The 20,929-nt window shown below is 32.5% G+C and overlaps 4 protein-coding genes across 4 annotated transcripts; 2 read left to right on the top strand and 2 right to left on the bottom strand.

Annotated features, from left to right (window-relative positions):
• The first annotated feature begins 2,919 nt into the window (after window positions 1-2,919).
• LOC102595687 (subtilisin-like protease SBT1.7) lies at window positions 2,920-5,734 on the top strand. The gene has a single exon (XM_006357344.2). The coding sequence runs from the start codon at window positions 3,203-3,205 to the stop codon at window positions 5,531-5,533; it is 2,331 nt and encodes a 776-aa protein (XP_006357406.1). The 5' UTR covers window positions 2,920-3,202; the 3' UTR covers window positions 5,534-5,734.
• Window positions 5,735-6,217: 483 nt separating this feature from the next.
• On the bottom strand, window positions 6,218-9,168 carry LOC102595356 (RING-box protein 1-like). Its single transcript, XM_006357343.2, has 5 exons — window positions 8,911-9,168; window positions 8,763-8,813; window positions 8,613-8,672; window positions 6,567-6,638; window positions 6,218-6,480 (listed from the first exon to the last, which is right to left on the bottom strand). Exons 1-5 carry the CDS (start codon window positions 9,050-9,052, stop codon window positions 6,443-6,445), a joined length of 363 nt encoding a protein of 120 aa, XP_006357405.1. The 5' UTR covers window positions 9,053-9,168; the 3' UTR covers window positions 6,218-6,442.
• Window positions 9,169-11,938: 2,770 nt separating this feature from the next.
• Window positions 11,939-12,319, top strand: LOC107062589 (uncharacterized). Its single transcript, XM_015313402.1, has one exon. The coding sequence runs from the start codon at window positions 11,939-11,941 to the stop codon at window positions 12,317-12,319; it is 381 nt and encodes a 126-aa protein (XP_015168888.1).
• Window positions 12,320-16,005: 3,686 nt separating this feature from the next.
• LOC102595032 (putative receptor-like protein kinase At1g72540) lies at window positions 16,006-18,271 on the bottom strand. The gene is made up of 5 exons (XM_006357342.2): window positions 17,713-18,271; window positions 17,486-17,621; window positions 17,179-17,315; window positions 16,957-17,080; window positions 16,006-16,845 (listed from the first exon to the last, which is right to left on the bottom strand). Exons 1-5 carry the CDS (start codon window positions 18,112-18,114, stop codon window positions 16,250-16,252), a joined length of 1,395 nt encoding a protein of 464 aa, XP_006357404.1. The 5' UTR covers window positions 18,115-18,271; the 3' UTR covers window positions 16,006-16,249.
• Window positions 18,272-20,929: the final 2,658 nt, after the last annotated feature.

The following is a 20,929-nucleotide window of genomic DNA, read 5'->3' as shown; positions in this document are numbered from 1 at the left end:
TAAATTAAATTTTTTCATCTTGCCATTTTAATTTTGCGTATTCTTTATAATGAAAATTAATAATAAAATAAAATTTTATTATTCATGAAAATAAGAAAAAAAATTAAATACTATTAATTTGAAATTAAAATAGTATATATTAAATAATATTTAAAAATATTATATTAATTTTAAAAAGAATTATGAATATTAGATATTTAATTAATAGAATTATATGTAAAATAATGTATGTTAATTAGAAAGTAATAGAAATAATAATAAAATAATGAAAAAGTGAAATAGAGAGTGTGAATAGTAGTTCTCCAAATTTGGAGAACTACTATTCAACTCTCTAAATTTGAAGAATAGAGGGTGATTTAGAGATGGGTTGGAGTGCTCATTTTCTATTTTACTCTCCAAATATAGCTTTAACAATTCATATATATATATATGAGAACATATTGTATATAGTTAAATCAATTTCTCGATTAATTAACGAATTTCCTTTTGGTTGATTCTGATAGATTTGCAAGACATTGTACCACTATAGTAAATATTTCGTTCTTACTTGATTAAACAGAACATATATACACAATTGGAAAAACACTATTCTTATGAATATTTATTGTCAAAATCTTTTCAGAAAATTGTTTAAACTACTTATTCCAACTATATATTTATCAACCCCCAATAAACTCCACTTGCAGTTAAGGGGTTGAAGTCTCTGCGGATTTATGTGAGTTTACCCCGTAACTATCCCATCTAGGGGTGATAATTGGATGGATTGAATTAAATTTGGACGGGTTAAACTGAGTCAAGACCCAATTCAATTGAAATTTATTTGGGTCAAAATGAATTGGGTAACGGATCATAATCCAACCCGGCCAATTTTTACTAAGTTTTACTAGCTTTATTTGTTATTTTTTAAGTTTTTAGTACTGGATAAAATTATTATTTTTTAATTATAACTATATACAACATATAAAATAAAAAATATTTTGACAAAATATCTCAAAAATCAATTTGGGTACATATCAACCCAATTTTTAATGGGTTGAAAATTTGAAATGGGTTGGATTGAGATGAATTGAGCTAACAAATGGGCGAGTTAATAACCAATCCAAACCTAAATGAGTTGAATCGAATTGGACTTGATTTTGGCACCCCTAGCCCCAATTCCGCACCATTTGCCATCCCTAGATGTAAGATTAATGTTTTTACTATAGCACTCCTACTTATCAGCACTTCAATTATTGCAAAAGAAAAACATGAACGAAATGGTGGTTGGGATAAAGTTTTAATAACTGTAATTTTTTGACATCCAAGTTTAAAATATGAATATTCATTAAACGAATGGGTAGGTGAAATCAAATATGCAACTTTGCATGTGGATGAAATTAGGAATATATTCATTGAAAATGACAAACATCATAAAATGACAAACATTGTGGTGTTAATTGGAAAGTCACTACTTTGTCTTAAAAACTTATGAAATAGAAGAATAATTTTATTATATCATTATTTGAATATAATAAATATAGTGTCTTGAAAAATGTAATAAAGAAATGATTATAATTAATAATAAGGATAAATTAAGAATTAAAGTAAAATTATGAATTCATTGATTTTATAAAGTGAATAAGTATTGTTGGATATTTCGAAATAGTATAGTACATAACTATTAATGGACGGAGAGAATACTCCTTCTGTCCCTAATTACTTGTCCATATTTCTTTTTTTAGTTATCCCTAATTACTTGTTCATTTTGACAAATCAAGAAAGGACAAAAAATCTTTTACCTATTATACCCTCAATTATTATTTTGAAAAATGTAGAAATTATTGAAAATCTTAAATTTTTAATTCTTACGCTTCATAATTAATAGGTGTAAAATGGTAAACTCACTGTGTCAATTTAAAAATGGTCAAGTAATTAGAGATAGAGGGAGTAGTGATTATATTAAGGTGTCCCTTCGAAGACATCAGAAAAAAGATAAAACTGGGAAACTACGGAGAAGATTACACTATTAAAGACAAAAAAGAAATATTTTCTAATTTTCCCAAGAGATAACATGGGGACACATTAAAAAAAAATCGAGTTCAAATTAAAAATTTATGGATTCAAATATTTTAGTCATTTTCTCTCATCACACTCAACAATCAACACTATGCATTGATGCATGGACAAAAGTCATGGGTTGCGTGTACTATTTGTAATTAGAGAAGCTTCTTGCAAGAAACAAATAAGAGTTGTAGATAAAAGAGTTATACTTGTTTTGTCCTAATTTATATGAGATAGTTTGAATTTCAAGATTCCAATAAAAAAAATTCCATTTTGTATTACTTTATTTTATACTTTTTTAAATATTTTAAATTGTTAATTCTTGTGACCTATAGTGTATCCTTTATTTTATGTAGTTCTAACCTTGAAGATTGTGAGTGCATTCGATATAAAGAAAAATCAATGTGGAATACAATTAGTAGAGTTTGTTTTCGCTACTTTTATCGGGGTGTTTATTTTTAAAAAGGCATAATACATAAATATGACTCTTAACTTGGCTTTAACAAACAATTATGTCCTCCAACTTTGAGTGTGCATAAGTAGACACTTAAACTTGTATAAAATTAAACAAGCAGACACACGTGTCCTACATGACATAATCTACGTAGGACGTCACGTATGACACAAAATTGCCATGTAGGGTGCTATGTAGGACGAATGAGCCAATTTGCTCAATTTTATACAAGTTTAAGTGTCTATTTGTGCACACTCAAAGTTAAAGGTCATAGTTGTTAACTGATGTAAAGTTAAGGGTCATGTTTATGTATTGTGCCTTTTAAAAAACTTGTTTTTCTATAGTAAATTATTTTTGACCAACGAATCATGAAAAGATTTGAAAAAACAATCTTCAAACTAATCTTTAACGAACGAATATACCATCAAAATATAAAATATTTAACTTTCGAAATTCGAACTATGTCATATAAATTAGGACGGAGAAATTACGAATGATCACCTAGCCCATATTTTGTTCTTAGGGGGATTTGTTTATCCATTATAAAAATATCTGGGTCGGTATTCTAAATTAAATGAAAAGTAAATCAATCAGTACCTTCAACGTGGCCCATTAAGGCCCATCCAATTGGCTACTTCCACTTTTCTTTATATCTCATATCCCGGCGACATTTCGCCGATAATATTTTCCTCCGGTAGACGGTCTACAATGGCGAAAATCTCCGTTCTTTCTAGTATATTTTTCATTATCTCTTTCTGCCTAACTCCGGTGGCCATTTCCGTCCAATCCGACGGCCATGAAACTTTCATCATTCACGTAGCCAAATCCGACAAGCCCCATGTCTTTTCCACCCATCACCATTGGTACTCTTCCATCGTCCGATCTATTTCTCCGCCCTCTCACCACCGTTCTAAAATCCTCTACACCTACGAACGCGCCGCCGTGGGTTTCTCCGCCCGTCTTACCGCCGGGCAGGCTGATCAGCTCCGCCGTGTTCCTGGGGTAATCTCTGTCATTCCTGACCAAGTACGGTATCTCCACACCACCCATACCCCTACCTTCTTAAAACTTGCTGACTCCTTCGGCCTCTGGCCTGACTCTGACTATGCTGATGATGTCATTGTTGGGGTTCTGGATACGGGTATTTGGCCGGAAAGACCTAGTTTTTCCGATGAGGGGTTATCTCCTGTTCCTGCAGGTTGGAAAGGGAAATGCGTGACTGGACCGGGTTTTCCGCGAAGTTCATGTAATCGGAAAATTATTGGTGCTCGGATGTTTTACAAAGGGTATGAAGCTTCACATGGTCCAATGGACGAATCAAAAGAAGCGAAATCACCGAGAGATACTGAAGGTCATGGAACACATACAGCATCAACTGCAGCTGGTTCATTGGTAGCAAATGCTAGTTTTTACCAATATGCTAAAGGTGAAGCTAGAGGAATGGCGATTAAAGCTAGAATAGCTGCTTACAAGATTTGTTGGAAAGATGGTTGTTTTGATTCCGATATACTGGCTGCCATGGATCAAGCTGTTGCTGATGGTGTTCATGTGATTTCACTTTCCGTCGGCGCTAACGGATATGCTCCACATTACCTCCATGACTCCATCGCCATCGGAGCTTTTGGTGCCTCCGAACATGGGGTCCTCGTCTCATGCTCAGCTGGAAATTCCGGTCCCGGCCCTTACACAGCAGTGAACATTGCCCCGTGGATCCTTACAGTTGGTGCTTCAACCATAGACCGAGAGTTTCCAGCTGATGTTATTCTAGGAGACGATAGAGTATTTGGTGGCGTTTCCTTATACTCTGGCAATCCCTTAACCGATTCCAAATTTCCCGTGGTTTATTCCGGTGATTGTGGTAGCAAATACTGTTATCCAGGAAAGCTGGACCATAAAAAAGTCGCCGGTAAAATTGTCCTCTGCGACAGAGGAGGCAACGCTAGAGTTGAAAAAGGAAGTGCAGTGAAGCTGGCAGGTGGTGTAGGAATGATACTCGCTAATTTAGCTGAATCCGGTGAAGAACTCGTTGCAGATTCACATCTTCTCCCGGCGACAATGGTCGGTCAAAAAGCCGGAGACAAAATAAGAGAATACGTCACGTCTGATACATCACCAACAGCTACAATCGTATTCAGAGGAACCGTGATCGGAAATTCACCAGCGGCGCCGCGTGTGGCGGCGTTCTCAAGCCGCGGACCGAATCATTTAACGCCGGAGATTCTTAAACCGGATGTTATTGCACCCGGCGTCAACATTTTAGCCGGTTGGACCGGAAGCACCGGTCCAACCGATTTAGCAATTGACCCGAGAAGAGTAGAATTTAATATTATTTCAGGGACTTCCATGTCGTGTCCTCACGTTAGTGGATTAGCTGCTTTACTTAGAAGGGCCCACTCAAAGTGGACCCCAGCAGCCATAAAGTCAGCACTCATGACAACAGCTTATAATTTGGACAATTCAGGTAAGATATTTACTGATCTTGCCACTGGTGAAGAATCCACACCTTTTGTTCATGGATCCGGGCATGTGGATCCGAACCGAGCATTGGATCCGGGTTTGGTTTACGATATTGAAACCAGCGACTACGTGAACTTCCTATGCACCATTGGCTATGACGGCGACGACATTGCGGTGTTCGTGAGAGATTCTTCTCGGGTGAATTGCAGTGAACGGAGTTTGGCTACTCCGGGAGATCTGAATTACCCGTCGTTCTCCGTTGATTTTACCAGTGATAGTAACGGTGTGGTGAAATACAAGCGTGTGGTGAAGAATGTAGGGGGGGATTCAAATGCTGTGTATGAAGTGAAGGTGAATGCACCTTCAGCTGTGGAGGTGAGTGTGTCACCGGCGAAGCTTGTTTTCAGTGAGGAAAATAATAGTTTGTCATATGAGATTAGTTTTACGAGTAAAAGAAGTGAAGATATTATGGTGAAGGGGATTCAATCTGCGTTTGGATCGATTGAATGGAGTGATGGGATTCACAGTGTGAGAAGTCCAATTGCAGTGCGTTGGCGATACCAATCTGCTGTGTCCATGTGAGTAGTTGTGACTGAGGAACTATGCTTTATTGAAGACAAATAAATTGGACTAATGGCAAACTGGAAGAGGAAAATACCATTGAAGTTTAATTTGGTTTCGCTTTCTTTACATTTTTTTTCTTTTCTTGTTTTGGATGTTTTTCAGATTGATGTACATATGAATGAAGCATGTTAAATTGTTCCAGAGTTATTGCCAAGCCTAGTTCTTGACTTCACTAAGTTAAATGCCTAGTTCTTGACTTCACTAAGTTAAATAAGTACATTGACTCTAATCTTTAATAAATTACAACAAATTCTGTAGTCTTAAAACCAGTGATAACAGTTCCTATAAATAAGTTTGACAATATAAGGAACGAGGGAGGAAGGTGAGAGAGAGATCAGGTGAAGGTAAAATAACAATGGCTGAAAGAGCATGTCAACAATTCTAATTGACAGGGATGTCTTCTATTGGCCAAATTTGGTTAACACAAGGATGACCTCAACCTTCTCTCAACAGGCCAGGATCAATAGCCATTCAACCTGAGGAAGTTTTTGGCACTCATCCTTTGGCTGGGGAATAAGTTTTAGCCGTTAAAACAAACAGATCAAACTTGGCACCGCACAGTACAGCTTTTTTATATATACGAGGATAACTTTGTACTAGTATTAGAATTTGCCACCAACATAGGGTTTCCAAACAACATAATCAACAGCAAAACAGTTTGACATTTGAAGTAAAACAATAACATAGAAGCTCAAAATAACATCATATGTGCAATTTAAATACCAGCTCTCTAATAAATCACATCCCAATAGAAAGCAGTCTCAGATTTATATTGCCATAATACAAAACAAAAAAAAGCACTAAAATAAGAGTTTCAAGGCTCCAGTGCAACAGCATGATCTTTTCTGCTGCAATGTATTGAATCCTCTAGTGACCATACTTCTGAAACTCCCACTCACTGTTATCTGCAGAGCGAAGAATAATTCCAAAATTACAAAAAAATTCATAGCCCCACTACAAAACTAAAACACAGTTGATAAATGATAAGTACCTAATGGGCACACTTGACGGGTCTTGAGCCATCGACTGATGCAGTGAAAGTGGAAGGCATGATTACATACACCTGAGGAAATCTCAATCAATATACTTCTGAAGCATAGCAATATAATTAAGAAATAATATACTGACCAATATAAATAACAGAAAGTAGGTAATTAAATAATTCCAAAATGCATATAGAGCTATAACAAGGTGTGTGTGACATGAAATAGGCTGCAACCATTGACATTTTTACGTCAAAGATCTACATAGACCTAGACCACTTCATAGTTCTTAATGTGTCACAAGCTGTTTGATGTATCCGACATAAGAACCAATGGTTTCATCACCTAAAGCTTCTTCTCATATACAATTAGAATTAAATGACTACTAGTTGATAGGACTATTGGATGCTCCATCCTTACCATTCTTAAACAAAAAAAAGGTATATCGAGTGATCCTACTACAGCCTATTAGAAGTAATGAAGCAATTTGTGAGAACAGGTCATAGATAATGCAGATGCATATAAAGCTGAAAAGACTACCACCCATATTTATCCGGCACATACATTAGGCAGACATGATGTTCCACTGCTGGCAAGCGAACTAGCAAAAACTAATGACTTGTTCTTCATTATATTTTTACATGCATTATTGAAGAAACAATGCAATAGTAAAGCAAATTACGAATGCATGCTCTGAATATGCAAAATAACCCAACTGTGCTTATTTCATCCCAAACGTACATCCAGTGCTAGTTTCATCCATTCTGTTTTATGATCCATGCAGTTCTATGCATCTAAATTTAGGCAAGTCTTTTTGCTGCACATGACCCTCCATAGTAAGTTCAAGGTAAAAATGTTAATGTGGGAACAAAGGTAACTGACTTATAAACCCCAAAGAAAAAATGTAGAAAAGAAAAGAGCCAGACATTAAAGGAAAAGAAGCATGGTAAAGCAAAAAGCTAATTAGAAGCCACCTGAATTAGGACAAAACCCACCCTCAATTCCCAGCGCAGTCCGCGCAGCCTCAATATACAATTCTTTTTCTCCTCGTCTTTGGCCAAAAAAACTCTACACCAACATACACCTCCCAAAGCAAAAAAAAGAAAAAAGAAAAAGCTTTCCACTCTTCTGGATACCTTTATTAATTATTTTAGCATGATTTGGTTTAGAGGTTTGATTTAGTACATTGGTGCTTTCATTCAAGCTGTAAAAGAAAGAAGTAGGAATAGAAAAGAGGAAGAAAATTTCGTGTCTGGAGTGAGGTGCAAAATTCTCATGGAATGAAAGCACCGAGGGAGGGAAGAGGTGCATTCCTTTGGTGGAAAGTCGATAAGCAATATTTAGGAGTATGCACAGACCTTTCCTCCTTGGCTTTCTTAAACTCTTATAAGGATCTCATGTCTAATCACATCACCACAGTTCTTCTTGAGCCTACATCTACCTCTCCTAACTCCTGCTAAAGCCAAACTCACACACCTTCTAACTAGTACATCCTCGCACCTCCTCTTCACATGCTCGAACCATTTCAAAATCACTTCTCTCATCAAAAAAATATGTCGTATTGTAGGACAAAAAGTCCCACACTCACACTAAATGACTTTGATCACAGATTGGAGGACAACCAAAGGCTCTGGGGACCTATCGATACATTACTCTATTACAATAAAAATTATGATTGAAAGAATATGCTTAATACAATGACCAGCAAATTTCATTACACGACATACAATATATGTTCCTTGACACAAGCACAAACCAAACATCAAGACAGAAATTCATAAAAATACTACAACCATCCTTTACCAAGACATATGTTCATCCTTGCCAATGATTACCAATATGGAATAAAAATATATCACAAGGTGATGTATACACAAAACAGTACTGGTATGGAATCAGAACATCAAAACTCAGCATATATATACTCACAAATAATCAATTCAATGAACACAAAGTGGAAACAACATAACAGCTTCTAACTGAGATGATTTCATCACCAAGTATCCAGTTTCCAAATAATCAGAGATACATTAAAACTTTTGAAAATAGCTTACCCCAGGCAACAGTGCACTCCTCGCTAGTGGCACTAGCTTGATTAGCTTGACATTCAATGCCTGAGAGAAAATTTCACACAACGAAACAAATAAATACACGATTAAGGTCAAATTTATTTTATCTAAACCATAATTTTCAAAGATACTCACAGAGATCCATGATATGGTTCCTGCAAATAGCACAGTTGTCTACAACAATATCTGCATCAACAATTTCACAAATCACGTTAGCTAAACACTAATTTTACACCATCAATCGATAAGAAACAACAAAAAATTCCTACTAGAAAAATCGTACCCCAAGCCCATAAAGAGACAGCGTTCCACTTTTTGATCTCAAAACGCTTGGGTTTCTTCGTAGAAGAAGAACAGCATGGAGCCGGAGGTGCGGTAACGGTGGATCCTTCATCGGCGGCATCCATCTCGACGTCTGTAGACATAGCTGAGAAATCAATCAAAAGAATACAAATCCAAAATTCTAGGGTTATCGATCGAACTTTTAATAAGAGGAAAGCAAAGTCGGTGAATGGAGTTATAGTGTCAACATGTTTGCGGGTAAATTTGTGTTAAAACCATGACCAAAAGGGTAAACTACTAATTTTGGGAAATTATTACGCCACAATTTAATGTTTTCTGATAATTATAATTCTTCCCACTTCTTTTTTTTTTTTTAGGAAATTGTCCAAATTTGTTCAGAATTGTTTTTTTTTTGTTTTTCTAATCCTTATTGGAATCCGATTAATTCAGACTTATTTTCACTTTCAGATTCCTACATGCTCAAACTATTATTATTAGCTAAATAATCTTTTCTTTTGTGTTTTACTGCACAACCAAAGCATAGTAAACAAATTTTAGAAAAAATTATAATTATGATTTTTTTGGTTGTAATATATATATATATAAACATTATGAGTCAAATTTAAATTAAAACAATAAAATTCTCTCTTTAAGATGAATGAATTTAGTATTTGAAATTATTTTTTCTAGTTAAACTATTGTTTAATATCATAAACAAACACAAATTTTAAATCCAAACTTTAAATCTTAAAGTTCTAACTTGAATGGCCTAACGGGCCAAAAGAAGATGGCAAATAAATAGTCCTAGGAATTATTCTGTAACTATCGAATAAAGTAGTAATTCTAATTAAGAATTCGGACAAAATAAAAAAGTACAATACCCTTCAACAAAAAAAAATTAGCCTTTCGAACGCAAAAGTATTTCAAAATTTTAGTGCTTTATGTTGAAAATTAACTCAAGGAATAAATACCTCTTAATGCGTGAGTAGATATTTAGAAGAAAGTAAGACACTCAAATTCACAGTCGAACTCTTCTAATACTTGGGTAGGCACGTGTCGTATAGAAAACTTGAATGATTTTCTGGGTTAAGAGAAGACTCTATTTATAGGGATCTTTATCCAGTCCAAAGCTGAAACGGAAAACACTTTCTCCCTTTTCCTTTTGAAATAGGATTTCAAGTTCTAGTTAAATATGGATTATAAAAACCACAAAATTAATTATTAGGCTTCCTATTATGGGAATAATTTCAGAAATTATTTGAATTATTCTTATGATAATAAATTAGAAATCATTCCACTAGAAATTCGTAGTTGCACTCTTCCGTTTATATTTTGAAATTGCCATTAAACACCTATGTAATTCTCCATGTTAAGACAAATACTAATCAATAAATTAAATTACTGATGACAATCTATTTTATTTTATCCAATTTATTTTATCCAATCTATATAATTTTTTATTTTATTTTATCCAATCCATGTTAAGACAAATACTATTTCACTGATATATAATTATCATCCAATCTATCGGACATATTGATCCATCTCAAAATCTTATCTATTAATAAACCAAAATGATAATTAATCTTCTATATATTAGCTTAAATTCAATAAAAAATACTATAACAAAACGCATGCTTAATAACATATTCTATTCTAAAACTGATTAAGTTAGATTAACACTTCTACGTCTTATTTTGAAGATTAAAATTTTATATTTAAGACTTAAATTTGAGTCCTCAGTGAGATCTCGGACACCCCCCCCAACAGTTTTCAATCATACATATGTGTGTGGACTGAAACTATTGATTTATTTCTGATCATGTGGAGATTTGTTTGTTTATTTTTTTCTTTCTTAGCTAAGTACACAAAATGTATCTTTATGAGGATACTGTCTTCTTATCTGGAAGCATAAAATAGTTAGACAGTTAATACTTGTATTTATTTTTGAGTTTAATTTAGTAAGTTACATGCATTATTATTTTTTATTAATAATATAAAAAGGATGACATTATCAATATAATTAAATTATTGATCATATAGTGTTACTGGTTTTTGTGGCTAGGTTACCAATAGGGTCGGATGCACCATATACGGTATGATTATAGAGGCAAGATTTACCGTTTATGAAGTTTTATAATAATATTAAACTAATTTATAATAATAACTAGCTAGGTCCACATACTTTTATTTGTCCACTATTCTAAAAATATATTTTTACTTTTATTTGTCATTTTTAGTGTATCAAAAGAAAATATATATTGTATAGTATTGTTAATTACTCTCTTCGTTCATTTGTATTTGTCCACTTTTCTAAAAATATATTTTTACTTTTATTTGTCATTTTTAGTGTATCCAAAAAATATATATATTGTATAGTATTGTTAATTACTCTCTTCGTTCATTTTTACTTGTCCACTTTTCTAAAAATATATTTTTACTTTTATTTTATCATTTTTAGTATATCAAAAGAAAATATATATTGTATAGTATTGCCAACTTATGCAAACTCAAAGTTATAACATATATATATTAGCTGAAACCAAGTTAAATAACATATTTATATATTTGTGCCTTAAATAATTATAAGTAAACTTTTTGGGGGTAAAAATGACACTCCTCCATATTTTATCTTGTGTTAGCTGTCTATGAAATTTCTACTTTCTTTTATTTGGTATAATTTTTTTTAGTCAAACCATATTCTAAAGTATATATCTTTTTAATTATATTAATCTGAAAAAAATATTATTTTAAAATATTAAATTAATAAAATCTACTTTAATTTTATAAAGTATAATCAAATAAAAACACATCATTTTTTTGGAGTACTAATTTGTCCTTACTATCTGTTAGAAGATCAATATATATACCATTTAATCCTTATTTTAATTTAAAATTAGGTAAAACTAATGAAAATGCAGGAGATGTGAACCTTAATTTAAGCAGAAAGCACATGCTCATTATTTGCAGCTCATCAATCCTCAAATTAACTATCTTCTCTCCAATTCATTTCCCAAATCCCAAAATTCATGGCTTCAAATCCTGCTAATATCGTCGAAAAAGCGCACCCAACCACCGTATTCCGATGGGGACCACTAGCTCGCCGGAAATTTTCATTCCGGAGGAAGAAGTTGCCGACGGTGCGTTTAGGAGGCGGGAAGAATAACAACAATCGCCGGAGATTCTCCGTCGCGAAGCTTTTCCGGCGAGTAAAATTGCGGTGGCTGAAGTTGCAGTATACGTGTTTGCTGAAAAAACTGAGAGAGTATTATCGGTCTGCGGTGAAAGATTTAATGGAAAATGGCGGAGCATTGGATTCGTTTCAGCAACGTTTACTATTGGAGACTTCTTTTGCCGTTCCGGTGATGGGACTTTCCTTCAATACTTTTCCAAATCACTATGGCACTTGAATCTATCTTTTTTTGGTAAATAGTATTTTTATTGTGAAATTTTTACTTGGATAAAAGTTTGAAAAAATTATGAGTGGAAATCTTTGTATTATTATTGAAATAATTCCAAAATAAAATCCTCAATAATGCATCATTTTTTCAAATGTTGAATAGTTTCACTACATATTCGTATGATCATTTTTATTTATTCAGTATTTTTTAAATAACTTTTCATTTATAACATATCAAAAAAAAATAATCATTATCTATTAAGTATTTATTTATTTTGTTATAACTATAGTCAACTACATGACATTTAATTATTGCAATGCATGTTTATACAATGCATGAATGTTTGTGCTGTTAGATGCTTTATGTTTGGGGTTGGTGACTCTCTATTTTGAGAGATTCGAATCGAAAATCTCAAATTAAGGATGAAAAGAGTATTTATCACCTTACCACAATTCAGATTGATATGTTTGGAAAGTTTATCCTAAGCAACACCTAAAATTCTAGGAAAGGTCAAAGTGGCTTCTGGTGTGAGCGAGCTAAATTATGGGTAACAAGTTGTTGTTTTTTCTAACTCGTTATTTGATATCTATATTAGAGTTCGATTAAATTATGATTCACGTATTCAAACTTTTGATTAAGAATAAGAAGGAATTCGAATCATTTCACCACTCATTCATGTTGATTGGTAAACAAATTACGAGAAGGTGTTATATAATCATAATGAGTATTTGAAAATATAAATACGCAATTAAGGTGCACAATGCACATGAAGGTGAACATACAGAATAACATGTATTTATTTTTATATACGAAATTCGTCCCTAAAAAAGTTGCATTGTAGCAGTTTATAGAGTATATATTTTAACGGTATATAATAAGATTTATATGCCTCAAAAGCAGTGGCGGAATCAAGATTTTTAATAACGGAGTTTAAAATCTGAGAAGTAAACACATGAACTAGTGGAAGGGGGTTCAACATCTATTATACATACCTAAAAAATAATTTTAACATTGTATAAATAGTAGTAATATTTTCTGCTGAGGGAGTTCAGATGAACCCCCTAAGTAAATGCTACCTCCGCCCCTGCTCAAAAGTATACAACGTACGTACCTACTTACTGAACATTTTACAAACATTAGTCTAATAACAACATATTCAATGTAATATCATAAGTGAAATTTGAGCAAGGTGAAGTCGTGTGCACAATCTTACTCCTATTTTATGAAGATAGAGAGACTATTTCTGATAATCCTCGACTCAAGTAAAATATATAAGAAAATCAAGAATGTAAAGTAAATATAGTAGCGAAGAAGTCATCCTAAAAACAATTAAAGAAGAGAACAAGTAGCAACAACAAATAGTACGACAATAAAAAAAAAAACTCTAAGTAATATTAAAATCGAAGAATAAGACAACAAGAGAGTAACCATAACAATACTGATAATACTAACATGGAACTAGACAATGCTAGACTATCTACTAACTTTCTACCATAATCTTCGACCTTCATATCTTCCTATCTAGGATAATGTCCTCAGTAAGTTGCAGGTATGTGATCATGTCCTTTCTAGCTAATCACATTTCCCAAATATTTATTTGGCTACCTCTTCTTATACACAATCTATAGTCAACTTTTCACATTTCCTTACTAAGATATATGTACATCTTCTCTTCATATGTCCAAACCATTTCACGTTCGTAACGTGGAAGTGGCAACTCACATTTTTATGTAATAATATACACCACTCGAGCCTAAAAAGGGGTGGGGAGAGTGTGACGGGATTTGAATTTGCAATCAACGTACGTGATGAGAAAGTTAAAATTCAAGCGTAACTTGTTTTTGAATCAATTACAGCTTTGAGCTTAGAAATATCACATGGCCTTGTCACTTCCTTTTTTTTGGTTTTGAAGAAAATCTAATAAATGAATTAAAAAGGTCATCTTTTCAAATGAACGAATTAATTAAGTTATAATCTTCTCTTCAACTCATGTCGAACCAAAAGGAAAAAAAGTATTATAGTAATTACTTATTTTGCCAAAAACATTTCTCAAGATCTACGATTATACATCAATTAATTAAGTGATAATCTTCTCTTCAACTAATCTCGAACCAAAAGGAAAAAAAGTATTATAGTAATTATTACTTATTTTCCAAAATCATTTCTCAAGATCCACGATTATACATAAATTAATATAAGTATTGTGGTAAAATATTTATATTAATCACTATTTCTTAAGGAGTGTGTAAAATTTGAAATAGACAAATAAAAATGAACGGAGAGTAAGTAATTAGTAAGGTTAAAAGAGACAAAAGTCAGCTACACTGAAAAATGTACCATTTGTTTTTGTTTTGATGACATGGTAGGGCAACTTACATTTCTTAATAATCTTTACGAAAAGAAAATACTTAGTTAAGTATAAGGGTGAGGAGAATATTGCACTCCAACTAATTAAACTATGTAATAAATCTCAGGTATTTCTATAGCCTTCTAGAATATTTCATTTGTTTGGTAAATTATATCATCACTTGAAGTTTTTCTAATTGAATTAAAGTCGTGAAACATTTCAATTTTTTAGATCTATTGGTCGCTTTGACAGGTTCTCAAATCAATCCGTTTGGGCCTTTAGAAATTCCATAGGAGTGTCAATCAACCGAGTTATCAAATATAATGAAATTTGTAGATCTAGTGACCGATGAATACAAATTTTAAAGAATAAATTTAGGAGAAATTCTTCATTGTTATCGATATAACTGCCCTATCGTTTTTCATTCAGTGATTTGATTCTTCCAATAGATACGAAAAAATATTGTAACTCAAACTATAGGTATCTATTTAGATAGTTGTATTTATATATTTTTTTAGTTTGCTCATAACAAGTTGTAATATGAATAAAATAAAATAAAAGCTCTATATAACTTATGACTTATATAATTATAAGCATAACTCATAAGTTACAAATTCTAATTTGTGATCTAATTTGACTTATTTTTGTTATTTTAACTTAAAAATAAGTGCTTAAAATTATTATTTTTATTTACCCTTAACGCTATAAAAGTCTCTAAAAATTATTGAATTAAAAACCTCCAAAATAAGCCAATCCAAAAAGGACTCTTATTTTGGACATTATAGAACATGTTAATTGTCACCATTGATTTTATTATTTTTTATAATATAAGAAGGAATCAAAAATCAGGACCACTTAATATAATATAAAGAGCCATGTCATTATGTCAATATGTATCTGGTTTTGTCCTTATGAAGATCATCAGAACAGAACTTGTCCCTAATCAGACCATATTATATATATAATTTATAATTATTGATAAGATTAACATAAAAACCCGTTGAATAAGCTCTTTCATTTTGAAACGCAAGTTATGACAACACTGACATAAGAGATGCTTGTATTTTAAAAGAAAACAAATGGAAGGGTCAGTCAGACTTAATAAATACCTCCTTAGCCAATGTGTTTTGTGATTAATTAATTAAATTGTCTTTATAAGGCGCAAGTAAAAGTATATCCATCCAGATAAGACCTCTTATTAAAATTTGGCTTTAAGTCACTAATTTTATTGAACCACTGTGTTATTGAACATCTCACCAACCCTCAGAGTCTTAGACTTCGACAATTATTAGGACCACAAGGAACAATGAAACAAAGAGGAGAGAAGAATAATTCTTATCGTTTTCACTTTTCATAATAACTTTTTCTTGTTCAAACAACTTTTTAGAACTTATAAAAGTCATAAGAATGTTCTATGTACATTGCTTTCAACAACCAAAACGAAAACACTAAAAGGATCTTGTCCAAAACTGAGACTAAAATGTAAACTAATTTAACAAAAAAATACATTTGGAGTACTTCATTATACAATCTATTCACATATGTTTTACATTTTTAATCTATTTTCCCTTTCTTCTCTTCATTGCGATTAATCAACAAGAATTTAATTTGTTTGTTCTTTCGTGCCTTACAGTCTTTTGATACAAATGAGTATCTGAGTAAACAGAAGCATCAGTCTTTAGCCTGTGTTTATGCCTGTGTCCGGCTCTCCGTTGCTTAGCATTACCATCCTCTCTGTTTTCCCCTGCATTTCCTACTTCTTTTTCCCTTACATTCGCCTTGTTTTCATCGTCCACTTTACTCTTCAATTCACCAATTTCCGTTCCCTTGTCAGGTTTTGAGGAGGGGACGACGTAAACAAATGGGCCCATTGGTATATCCTTCATGTCCAAGACTGGCTCCAAGATCTTCACTATGTTGCTCATAGTGGGCCTAGACCTTGGCTGGTGGCTTAAGCATTGATAAGCCAATGCAGCAACCTTCTTTGCTCCTTGTGTCGAGTACTGACCTTCAAGTCGTGGGTCCATTATTCTGTCAAGTTTGTGTGGATCCCTTAACATTGGTCTTGCCCAATCCACCAGGATTCGCTCTTTGAGGGGGCGTTTCTTGTCCATGGCTTGTCGTCCTGTTATTAGTTCTAACAAAACTACTCCGAAGCTGTACACATCGCTCTTGCTTGTCAAATGACCTGTTTAAAGAAAATGAAAGTTTTAAGTATTCGTAATAAGTGGTAACACGATAAATGAGACATATAACATGTTACAACAGGTTAAAATACACTGATAATGTAAAAAATTACCAGTCATGATGTACTCTGGAGCAGCGTAGCCATGAGTGCCCATCACACGAGTCGAGACATGTGTGTCATCGCCTTCTGGTCCATCCTTTGCTAGCCCGAAATCAGATAGTTTGGCCCTGTAATCCTGATAATTCATAGCATTATAAGTTTCTAGCTTTGACTTCATCATGAAAAAAGAGTTGAACTTTTCAATGTCAAAACAATACTTCATAGACAACTTACCGAGTCTAAGAGGATGTTAGAAGCCTTAAAATCACGGTAGATTACTGGCTTTTCTTCTCCGTGAAGAAAAGCCAGTCCCTTTGCAGCACCAACCATAATTTTTATTCTGGTCAACCATGGCAAACAACTCGAATATCCTGTTTTGATAAATCACATGAAAAATCAGAAACAGAAGGAAGCCAAAAGTTTCGTTCATTTTACAATTGACAAAAGTGATCATATGAAGATAAATCATTAAACTAAGCACTTCGAGTGAAAAACACATTATTCGTGGAGTTTATTCATACACAAGAATATCAATGCTTACTCGAAAATAGTTGATCCTCAAGGTTTCCCCTTGCCATATACTCGTAAACGAGAAGTCTCTGCTCCTCCTCCCAACAATATCCAATCAACTTCACTAGATGGTGATGCCTCAATTGCCCCAAAAAGACCACTTCAGTCTGAAAATTCAACAATTCAAAAAATATTACTACTAATTAAAAGCAGTAGTTGTAACCAAAAGCAACTTTTAGGCCAAAAAAAATTGCTCACCAGCCATTCTTGATGGCCCTGATTTCCATCCAAATCAAGCAATTTAACAGCAACAGGTTGAGCATCCAAACCAGGCTTAATCTTATCATCAATGAACCCCTTGTGAACGGGTCCAAATCCACCTTTACCGAGAAAATTAGCAGGGGAGAAATCACTAGTGATGAGTTTAAGCTCCTCATATGTGAATACATGAAGATTTGAACCAATAACCGCGTTCGATGAGAGATCATCCAACGATATAAGTACTGATCTAGAATCAGTACTTATATCTGAAAAAGCTAACCTATGATGATCAGAATTCATCTGTTTACTGTTCTCCATCACCTTCGCCTCCGAACGAACATTATTGCCCTTAAAACAATTAGGCAGAACAGATTTCCAGTCAATTCCACAAGTAACCATAGCTGTTCTACTAAATCTGATGAAATTTGATCAGTTTGGTGTCAATTTTTACTGCTCACAAGGTGTTTGACAAAATGTGTTAATGAAACCAAACAGGGAAAAAGAGTTTGTAACAAGTCTAAAGTGACGGTTTAATTTGTTCGATATTATTTCATGCATAATGTAAGCTTATTATATATACATGTAAATTTGAAAAGGCAAGTGGGGTGAATAAGTCGTCGTATTTTATTTGACTTGATATAGAGCGTGTATGGTAGCATATTATGATATTATATTGTATGGAAATTTTGGTCACATTTTCTTTGAACAAGCTTCTATGATATTTCATTATTTTGGATTTTGGGACAGAAACATTGGATGCATGGAAACTTCCAAAATGACTGGGGTAGGGTATCCAAGAAAGGATAGAAAGGACAATTGAAGTGGGAAACAAATTAAATGAGTTTGTACAGTAAGTGGTGGGATCATTTTTCCCTCACGAACTATCGTAAATGGTACGCAGATATCCTCCGTCATATTTTTAGAACATTGTTATCATTGTCATCCAAAAACTAGAGCATATATGTCATTCACTATAACGGAAGAATAAATAGGGACACGTGGCACAATCTTATCCGTCGATTCGATATTTAATAAATCTCGGGTCGGTGGATAAGATTATGACACGTAGTCCGTTAGTATAAAGGATTTATATGCTCTAGTTTTAGAATGACAGGGGCACCAATGTCCCAAAAGTATGACAGAGGGTATCTGCATACCATTTATGATAGTTCGAGGGTATATTTATCGTTTTTCCCTTTTATCTTTAATCATAAATTTCGAGTTTGAATTTTGTATATGATTTTTTTTTTGTTGAGTGGATCACTCTTAAATGGGTCATGCAGTACACAATCTAAATTTAGTCACAAGGGCTCCTGACATAGAATGGAAATTAAAAAAAAAAAAAAAGGAAAAAAGTATTGGGGGAAACTAAAGAAGCAAAAGGCCTATTCATTGGTTGCAAATTTGAAATTCATCAATCATTCTAGAATATTTAAGGTAAAAAATAGTACACATTACACATAAGTAGTAGTGGAGTTTAAACTAGTGGTTTTTTTATTTTATTTTGTATAGTTTAAACTACTGGTATTGGATGGATGGAGTGGATTGAATTTGAATGGATTACAATGAATCAATTTAATAAAAAAAAATTGGTCAATAATTCACTTAAATTATTTGAATTGAGAAGGATTAAATGAAAATGAGTCAAATAATAGGTTGTAGCTCAATCCATCTAATTTCTAGTAGTTGTTTGGATAAAGATTTTAAATATTTATCATTTTATTTAAAAATTTTGATGTTGAAGATTGAATTGTGTTTGGTTATACTTTTTTTTTAATATATAATTTCCTTTTTAAATGTTGATGTTTGAATGAACTTAATTACAACTCCAAAAGCGAAAAAGGAGTTTTCATGATCAAAAAAAATTTTTTAAACAAGATGAAAAATTATTCTAGGAATTTTCTTACCGCAATTTGTTTATACCAAACAAAACTACTCAAATAACTTTTTTTCTCTCTATATATGATTATATATAATATATCAAAAAAGAAAAAGTTTCTTTTGAAATATTTTAATAAATTTCTCATATATTAATTTGAGAATTTGGGATACATATTTTGTCCAAATCACCCCAACTTAGGGGTGTTCATCGGTCGGTTTGGTTTATTGGTTTTCGGTTTTTAAATACGCTAAATCAATAAGAGAATTTTTTATCGGTTTTCGGTTTATCGGTTTTGGTCCTTAACGGTTCGGTTTTTGGTTTAACCAATAAGAATATGCCTATAAAACAAATATATGACTTCTCTAATAAATTTGACACGACAAGACAATAATATAACTTTACAAAAGCTCATAAAATAGAAATAATAATAATAAACATGAAAAGAACTATACATGTGTAACACAAAGAGAAATAAAGAGGAATATGATTCTTACTTTAGGTTTGATGATTTGTATAATGTAAAATTGTGAACTCAAAGTTACAGCGAAGTATGAAATTGATGGCTAAATGACTAAGACATAACTATTAAGATATTGAGATTAATATTTATTAATATGTATGTTGTATATGTAAAAGTATTAAATTACTATAATCTTAACTCTTAATGGGTTATCGGTTTACCCAATATTGAAAACCAATATCGAACCGATAACCCGATAATTTTTTTTATAAAACCATTAGGAAACCGCTAACCCAATAACCCAATAGCAATAAACCAATAACACTTTTTTCGGTTCGGTTTATCGGTCGGTTCGGTTTTTGCACACCCCTACCCCCAACTTATAAATATGCTGAATTTTGAATGGACTGAATTAAAATGTTAATAAATGAATCTTTAATCAACCTCCCCAAACTTGGGCAAGTTAAGCCAGTCATATTTTTATTGACTAAATTTATCAATCTTAATTTAAAATTTATTTTAAAAAATTATTTACACAGAATAACAGTTAAAAGTGAATTTTAACTTATACACGATAACATCATAAAATACAATACACTACCATATCACATTTATAGTTGTAGCATGTATATAACCCACCTGGGTTTCAACATTACAAATTAAGGAACCTACAAATTATATTAATTCTTTTATTAAGAAAATTATTTATAAGTATATTTTGGGTAATTTGATAATGTGAATTATTTCTATACATATAACTTTAATACACAACACAAGAATATTCTTACTTATGTAAAATTTAATACATGAATAATTTAGCTTCTAATTAGCTACCAAACGACAAAACAACATTTGTTTGGCTATATAAAGAG

This window comes from Solanum tuberosum, unplaced genomic scaffold, assembly GCF_000226075.1.
Source record: "Solanum tuberosum cultivar DM 1-3 516 R44 unplaced genomic scaffold, SolTub_3.0 scf00246, whole genome shotgun sequence".
Classification (NCBI taxonomy): Eukaryota; Viridiplantae; Streptophyta; class Magnoliopsida; order Solanales; family Solanaceae; genus Solanum; species Solanum tuberosum.
The sequence above is the reverse complement of the archived record's forward strand: the minus strand, read 5'-3'. Positions and strand labels throughout refer to the sequence as shown.

Coding starts and splice junctions, on each gene's coding strand:
- LOC102595687 (XM_006357344.2), top strand. CDS start 3,203: ATGGCGAAAATCTCCGTTCTTTCTAGTATATTTTTCATTATCTCTTTC.
- LOC102595356 (XM_006357343.2), bottom strand. CDS start 9,052: ATGTCTACAGACGTCGAGATGGATGCCGCCGATGAAGGATCCACCGTT. Junction 8,673..8,762: donor GAACCATATCATGGATCTCT/GTGAGTATCTTT, acceptor ATTTTCTCTCAG/GCATTGAATGTCAAGCTAAT. Junction 6,639..8,612: donor GGAGTGCACTGTTGCCTGGG/GTAAGCTATTTT, acceptor AGATTTCCTCAG/GTGTATGTAATCATGCCTTC.
- LOC102595032 (XM_006357342.2), bottom strand. CDS start 18,114: ATGGTTACTTGTGGAATTGACTGGAAATCTGTTCTGCCTAATTGTTTT. Junction 17,316..17,485: donor TGAGGATCAACTATTTTCGA/GTAAGCATTGAT, acceptor TTATCAAAACAG/GATATTCGAGTTGTTTGCCA. Junction 17,081..17,178: donor CTAACATCCTCTTAGACTCG/GTAAGTTGTCTA, acceptor ATGAATTATCAG/GATTACAGGGCCAAACTATC.
- LOC107062589 (XM_015313402.1), top strand. CDS start 11,939: ATGGCTTCAAATCCTGCTAATATCGTCGAAAAAGCGCACCCAACCACC.